The sequence below is a fragment of the Anarrhichthys ocellatus genome, unplaced genomic scaffold (genome assembly GCF_004355925.1).
Source record: "Anarrhichthys ocellatus isolate YVR2014 unplaced genomic scaffold, GSC_Weel_1.0 scaffold54, whole genome shotgun sequence".
NCBI classification, from domain to species: Eukaryota; Metazoa; Chordata; class Actinopteri; order Perciformes; family Anarhichadidae; genus Anarrhichthys; species Anarrhichthys ocellatus.
Genome location: NW_022280084.1, coordinates 2,103,569 through 2,110,896, shown reverse-complemented (window position 1 = coordinate 2,110,896; position 7,328 = coordinate 2,103,569). Strand labels below are relative to the sequence as shown.

General features: G+C 45.2%; 1 protein-coding gene and 1 pseudogene across 1 annotated transcript; both read left to right on the top strand.

The window, feature by feature from the left end:
• The window catches only part of LOC116396226 (acyl-coenzyme A thioesterase 1-like), a 1,302-nt pseudogene extending 712 nt beyond the window's left edge, over positions 1-590 (top strand).
• A 1,215-nt stretch (positions 591-1,805) lies between these two features.
• Positions 1,806-4,257, top strand: LOC116396225 (tripartite motif-containing protein 16-like). The gene has a single exon (XM_031870705.1). It carries the CDS (start codon positions 1,843-1,845, stop codon positions 3,520-3,522), a length of 1,680 nt encoding a protein of 559 aa, XP_031726565.1. The 5' UTR covers positions 1,806-1,842; the 3' UTR covers positions 3,523-4,257.
• Positions 4,258-7,328: the final 3,071 nt, after the last annotated feature.

Below are 7,328 nucleotides of genomic sequence, written 5' to 3'. Positions count from 1 at the left end.
CGTTAATGATTGACCTCAGCAAAATGATTCCCACTGAGTCAGGGGCCGCCAATGGCAAGAATGTTCTGCATAACCCGCTGGCAGAGGAGAACAAGGCCACCCTGGTCCCTGTCGAACAAGCAGAGGGGCGTTTCCTCTTTGTGGCCTCAGAGGACGACCTCAACTGGGACAGCAAGGCTTACATGGACATGATGGTGGAGAGACTGCAGCGTCATGGGAAGGACAACTTTGAGAGCGTTTGTTACCCCGGAGCGGGACATCATCTAGAGCCGCCTTATGGACCCTACTGCCCCTCCAGTTTTCACTGGGTTGCAGGCCGGCCGGTCCTGTGGGGGGGTGAGCCCAGGTCCCACGCAGCAGCTGAAGTCCACCTGTGGAACAAGATCCAGGAGTTCTTAAAAACTCATCTGTGCTGTGATGCTATGCAGGTTAAAGCCAAACTATAGATACAAATAGTTACATAAATGACAACTAATGACATTGATATGCTTTGCAATGAAGAATCTATTTGTAACATCATATCTAGGCCAAATGAAAGTGTTGTTTTGACGTTAGGCTGTATTTGAAATAAAATATTCTACTTACTAAAACGGTGTTTCTTTTAGGCCGAGGAGAGCAGAGAGGAGTCTCCGTCTAAAGAGGAGTTAAGAAAGGAAAAATGTGCAAATCGCTTAACTTAAATTATTACACCATAACCAGGAGTGGAAGAAGTTATTCTGATGTTTGTCGGTTTGTGAAACACAACATTAACAGTTGGCCCCTCCTCCCCGGCTCAACAGCAGGAGAAAGACAAAGCCTGATTCACTCTCATGTTAGAACGAGCTTTGTCCGCTCGGCGTCTCGCCCCGCTGTGTGTCCGCCATTTTTATAGCTTCCTCTTGGATGCACCATTTCTATCTGACACCTGGTGGCTCAGTTTATTTAGAGGTTGACGCTCTCTCTCTGCAGAGTAAACCACTTCTAGTGGGTCAGAAGTGATCATTGAGACACATTATTTTTATATGAGTCCATGCATTGTTTTTTCGGAAAGTCCTCCTCATTCCTGTCCACCAGTTTATGGTTGCTGGAGATTCATGTTGTTCCTGAGGAGTTTTCTCAGTCGTCACTCAACCAGTGAGTGACTCAGCTTTTACAACAGGTGGAATATTTTAACAGCAACAACAAATGGAAAATGTGCAGATTATATCAGGTCCAGTCATGACGTCATGAAATGAATAAATGTGAATCTTGAAACGCTGCTTTGCATCAGAATCATATCTTGAAACTCAACTCTTTTGAGACAAATGTTTAAAAGTTGATCATTAAATATGAGAGAAAGGTATTATACGACAATTTAAATGTTTCATATTAGTTTAATTTGATAACTCTTTTGTCAGCCAGCTGTTTTAAAGCAGTGAAAGAAAACTGAACAGAATTAGTCTTTTGATGGCTTCATGTTTGTCTGTAACTCTTCCTCTGAGGAGACAAGAAATATTTAACAACTAAAGAAATGAAATGTTTTCAAACGTGGAGCAGGTTTTAACCGAGGCTCTGTTTGTAAATGAGGAAACAAAGTTCACATTCACAGCGCTGCTCCTCTTCCTGGAATGAAGCACAGCTTGATAACCCCTCCTTCTTCCTCCTGCTCTCACACACAGCCGGCTCCACTCTGTCCACATATCTCCTTGTTCCCTCCCCTTCAGATCTACAGTTTTAAAGATGGGTGTAACCAACATGGCGGTGAAGCGATAGAGCTGACAGCCTCCATTCACTGAACAAACACATGTTGTTCAGATCAGAAGTCAAAGCAGAGTCGCTTCTAGTGAAGTGAAACTCAGACAGTCGTTGTTACTGAGAGGTGAAATGGCGCAGAAAGGAGTTCAGCTGGATCGGGAAACCTTCTCTTGTTCCATCTGTCTGGATCTACTGAAGGATCCGGTGGCTACTCCCTGTGGACACAGCTACTGCATGAACTGTATTAAAAGCTTCTGGGATGAAGAGGATGTGAAGAAACTCCACAGCTGCCCTCAGTGTAGGCAGACCTTCACACCGAGGCCTGTCCTGCTGAAAAACACCATGTTAGCAGTTTTAGTGGAGGAGCTGAAGAAGACTGGACTCCAAGCTGCTCCTGCTGATCACTGCTATGCTGGACCTGAAGATGTGTCCTGTGATGTCTGCACTGGGAGGAAACTGAAAGCCTTCAAGTCCTGTCTGGTCTGTCTGGCCTCTTATTGTGAGAAACACCTCCAGCGTCATTATGATGTAGCTCAATTAAAGAAACACAAGCTGGTGGACCCCTCCAAGAAGCTCCAGGAGAACATCTGCTCTCGTCACGATGAGGTGATGAAGATGTTCTGCCGTACTGATCAGCAGTGTATCTGTTACCTCTGCTCTGTGGATGAACACAAAGGACACGACACAGTCACAGCTGCAGCAGAAAGGACTGAGAGGCAGAGAGAGCTGGAGGTGAGTCGACTAAACATCCAGCAGAGAATCCAGCACAGAGAGAAAGACGTGAAGCTGCTTCAACAGGAGGTGGAGGCCGTCAATCGCTCTGCCGACGAAGCGGTGAAGAACAGCGAGAAGATCTTCACCGAGCTGATCCGTCTCATGGAGAAAAGAAGCTCCGATGTGAAGCAGCAGGTCAGATCCCAGCAGAAAAGTGAAGTGAGTCGAGTCAAAGAGCTTCAGGAGAAGCTGGAGCAGGAGATCTCTGAGCTGAAGAGGAAAGACGCTGAGCTGAAGCTGCTCTCACACACAGAGGATCACAACCAGTTTCTACACAACTACCCCTCACTGTCACCACTCAGAGAACCTACAGACTCGTCCGGCATCGATATCCGTCCTCTGAGCTACTTTGAGGACGTGACGGCGGCTGTGTCAGAAGTCAGAGATAAACTACAGGACGTTCTGAGAGAGAAGTGGACAAACGTCTCACTGGCAGTGACTGAAGTGAACGTTTTACTGTCACCTTCACGAGCAGAGCCCAAGACCAGAGATGAGTTCTTAAGATATTCAAGTGACATCACACTGGATCCAAACACAGCAAGCACAAAGCTGTTATTATCTGAGGGGAACAGAAAAGCAACATTAATGAGAGAACATCAGTCTTATTCTAGTCACCCAGACAGATTCACTTCATATTTTCAGGTCCTGAGTACAGAGAGTCTGACTGGACGTTGTTACTGGGAGGTGGAGAAGAGAGGAGGAGTTTATGTAGCAGTCGCATACAAGAATATCATCAGAACAGGGAAATGTATTGAATGTAGATTTGGAATGAATGACAAATCTTGGGCGTTAGATTGTAACAAGAACAGTTTTATATTTTGGTACAACAAGATCCAAACTCCCGTCTCTGGTCCTCAGTCCTCCAGAGTAGGAGTGTACCTGGATCAGAGAGCAGGTATTCTGTCTTTCTACAGCGTCTCTGAAACCATGACTCTCCTCCACAGAGTCCAGACCACATTCACTCAGCCTCTCTATGCTGGACTCAGGATTTATAATAAGTATGGAGACACTGCTGAGTTCTGTAAACTAAAATAGTCAGAAGTGATTTAAGGAACAGCAAATGAATTTTTGTGTTTTAATCCTGAAACTCATTTTGTCTTCATCATTGTCGCTTAATTGCTGATTTTTCTTCAGCTGTCAATCAAACATTGTGGGCGGTGCTTTGACATCTTCTCATCATTGTTGTGTAAATGTTTGAGTGTCTTTAGGTGGAGCTCCTTTCTGTGTCTGTTTAGCCATGGAGGCTATCACTGCTCATGATGACCTTTGTTGACCTGAACTGATATTTCTCTTCATGAAAATGTAAACTGCTCTGAGGTTTAAATGTTTGATAAATATTAGTATTGATGTATTTGTTAGTTGTTGTTTCTCTTCCACTGCATGGCTCTTAAAGAGAGAAATCACCAGAGCTTCTTTTATCAAAGAGATTTAGTTCTCAGCACTCTTTGTAAAGATTTCTTTCAGTGAAATTATGTTTATTTTCTATAACAGATTAAACGTTGTTCTTGTTGTTTTCTTAATCGTTCTACAAAAGAGGTACTATGATGTATTATATAACTAATTATTATCATCATAGTCAATAAGTAAATCATTCATTATTCTCTTTTACATAACTGAGATTCTGGTCAAACAAATAGATTATGAGGATGAAGTGAATGTGTTCATGAAATCATTGAACAAGAGTCATTGAACAGACTTTACTGATGGGATGTGAACAAACTGAAGGTTTACATGATGAATAAAGTATTTCTTGATTCAAGAATGAACAAAGTCTTTTCTTCTTGTCTTATTTACAGGGTTTCATACAAAGCTGATGGAGAAAATGTGAAACTAATATGAGAGTAGACTGAGAGCTCCAGAGGTCTGATGGCCGACGCCGGGGCTCCGGCAAGTAGAGAGTTGCAGTAGTCCAGGCGGGAGATGACAAGAGCCTGGATGAGCACCTGCGCCGTCTCGTCAGTGAGGAAGGGGAGAATCCTCCTGATGTTGTAAAGCAGGAATCTGCAGGAGTGTGCCCGATGCAATGTTTGCTGACGACAGCTGGTCGTCCAGGGTCACATCCAGATTCCTTGCAGTCCGAGTTGGTGCCACCACAGTATCATCAATGGTGATGGACAGGTCTCGGTGCGGGCAGCCCTTCCCCGGGAGGAACAGTCGCTCCGTTTTGTCCAGGTTGAGCTTGAGGTGGTGTGTCGTCATCCACTTCGAGGTGTCAGCCAAGCACGCAGCGATGCGTGCCTCCACTTGAGTGTCCCCGGGGGGAAATGACAAGACCAGCTGGGTGTCATCGGCATAACAATGTTAAGATAAGTCATGCAAGCGAATAACAGAACACAGAGATGTTGTGTAGAGTGAGAAGAGAAGGGGGCCCAGGACTGAGCCTTGTGGAACCCCCGTAGTCAGCATGCGTGGTTCCGACACGGCCCCCCTCCATGTCACCTGGTAGGATCGACCTGACAGGTAGGATGCAAACAGGGAGAGTGCAGAGCCTGAGACGCCCATCCCCTTGAGGGTGGAGAGGAGGATCTGGTGGTTCACCATATCAAACGTCATGGACAGAGGAGAGAGAGAGTTAGCTCTCACAGCGTGAAGCAACTCTGTCACCGCAAGGAGGGCTGTCTCAGTCGATTGACCCACTTTGAACCCGAACTGGTGGGGGTCCAAGAGGCTGTTCTAGTGGAAATAGGAAGACAGTTGGTTAAAGACAGCACGTTCAGGTGTTTTGGATAGAAAGCATAGAAGAGAAACCGGTCTTAAGTTCTTGACATCAGAGGGGTCAAGTGATGGTTTCTTCAGAAAGGGGGTGACTCTAGCAATCTTGAAAGCATCCTGAAACAAGAGATGTATTGATGAGGAGGCTGAGGAAAGGAAGGAGTTCAGTCGCAATAGACTGAAGAAGAGGGGAGGCGATCGGGTCAAGGGAGCACGTGGTGGGGCGGTCAGATGTAACAAGGTTGAGGACCTCGTTAGAGGAGAAGAGAGCAAGATAAGGTAAGATAGGACATGGAGAGGGGAGGGAGACTTGAGGGGGAAGAGCTGGAGAGGGTGGACAGGGCGAGAGGGGGGCTGAGAGAAGGAGGATCTGATATTGTTTACCTTCTTGTCAAAGAAGTTGGCGAAATCATCAGGGAGAAGGGAGGAAGTAGGAGGAGGGGGTGGGGGTTGTAAACTTACTCCATATGAAACGTTGCTTTCAGTTAAACCAGAATCAACATCAGAAGGACTCGACGTCTGAAAGCAACAACATGTTCAGTCTGATGATGGTGGAGAGAGTGCAGCGTCATGGGAAGGACAACTTTGAGAGCGTGTGTTACCCCGGAGCAGGACATCATCTAGAGCCGCCTTATGGACCCTACTGCCCCTCCAGTTTTCACTGGGTTGCAGGCCAGCCGGTCCTGTGGGGGGTGAGCCCAGGTCCCACGCAGCAGCTGAAGTCCACCTGTGGAACAAGATCCAGGAGTTCTTAAAAACTCATCTGTGCTGTGATGCTACGCAGGTTAAAGCCAAACTATAGATAAATACAGTTACATAAACGACAACTAATGACGTTGATATGCTTTGCAATGAAGAAACTATGTGTAACATCATATCTAGGCCAGATGAAAGTGTTGTTTTGACGTTAGGCTGTATTTGAAATCAAATATTATCCTCTACTTACTGCACTATATTCACTTCATTTATAGCACCTGAGAAAAACTCCTGCTTACTCTAAATTCACTGCTTACTATAGAGGAAGCTATTGAAGGTCCATCATGGAGGGAATAGTGAATGAGTGACAAGGGAGTGATTTCAGACACACCCTCATTATGCATGGGTTGTTTTTTCACCTCTTGTGTTAATTTCAGACATTCGAAGAACACCTGATGTACAATATGTGGAGCTTTTCTAGGTTTATAAATGTTTCAACCTTCCCGTCAGACTCACCATCTAGTCACCGAGAAACAACCTTGTGGGGAAAAAACAGAATGGAGGAGAACTAAAAAGGGAAATGAGAGGCGGGGAACAAAACTATCGCATCCTGATCTTTCCTTCTCGCTCGCTGTTCAGAGGCGGGAGATAGCGCGTTATTGTTCCTAGCGGGCACGCTACAGTGCAAGTTCATCAAGACAGCAGCCGCGAGCCTTGATCTGCCTCCTCCATTTATTGAGCAGCATTGTTGAAAAGCTCTTTCACTGCCTTTCCTCCATTCCCTGTGTTTATGCATCCGACTGCTCCCTTTCTGTCGTTTCAGTTCCACGGAGCTCTCATCAGCCTCCGGGGCTTTTGAAAGGCAGGGAGTTATTTGTTCCACCACTGTACCTGCACAAGCAATCAGACGCTTGAAGTTGTATTTGAGCTCCTGTGCTCCCCACAAAAAGTGGATGGTGTGTTGCGGAGTGATGGCGCAGCAACGGAGCACATGCGGAGATACAGTAAGACGTGGTGCCTACAAGAACTGTCATTGTTAGGCTTGCAGTTCTTTTGTTTTCTCCTCAAAGTTTTTGTATTTTTTTTTCCGACACTGATCTCTTCCTGCTTTGGAGCACCCTGACACAGAAGTGTAGATTTTCCTTCAGAGATGTACAAAACTGCAGGTTTCCTTTTTGATAAAGCAATACACAGTATGTTGCAATGCCGATATAGTTAATATAACAATATAGCATGTTTTCTGGTAATTTATTAGCTAAATAATATAGTCTATGCATATTTGATATACTGCTGAGTGCATTAAATGCTTGACAAAGGGAGATTATTTTCTCTTTTAATTAAGAACTTTAGTGCTTCTCTGAGAAGTTTGGGTTATTATGTGCTTGTTATTTTCCACCTTGACCATGCAGCTGTGCATCACGATGTGATTTCAT

Coding starts and splice junctions, on each gene's coding strand:
- LOC116396225 (XM_031870705.1), top strand. CDS start 1,843: ATGGCGCAGAAAGGAGTTCAGCTGGATCGGGAAACCTTCTCTTGTTCC.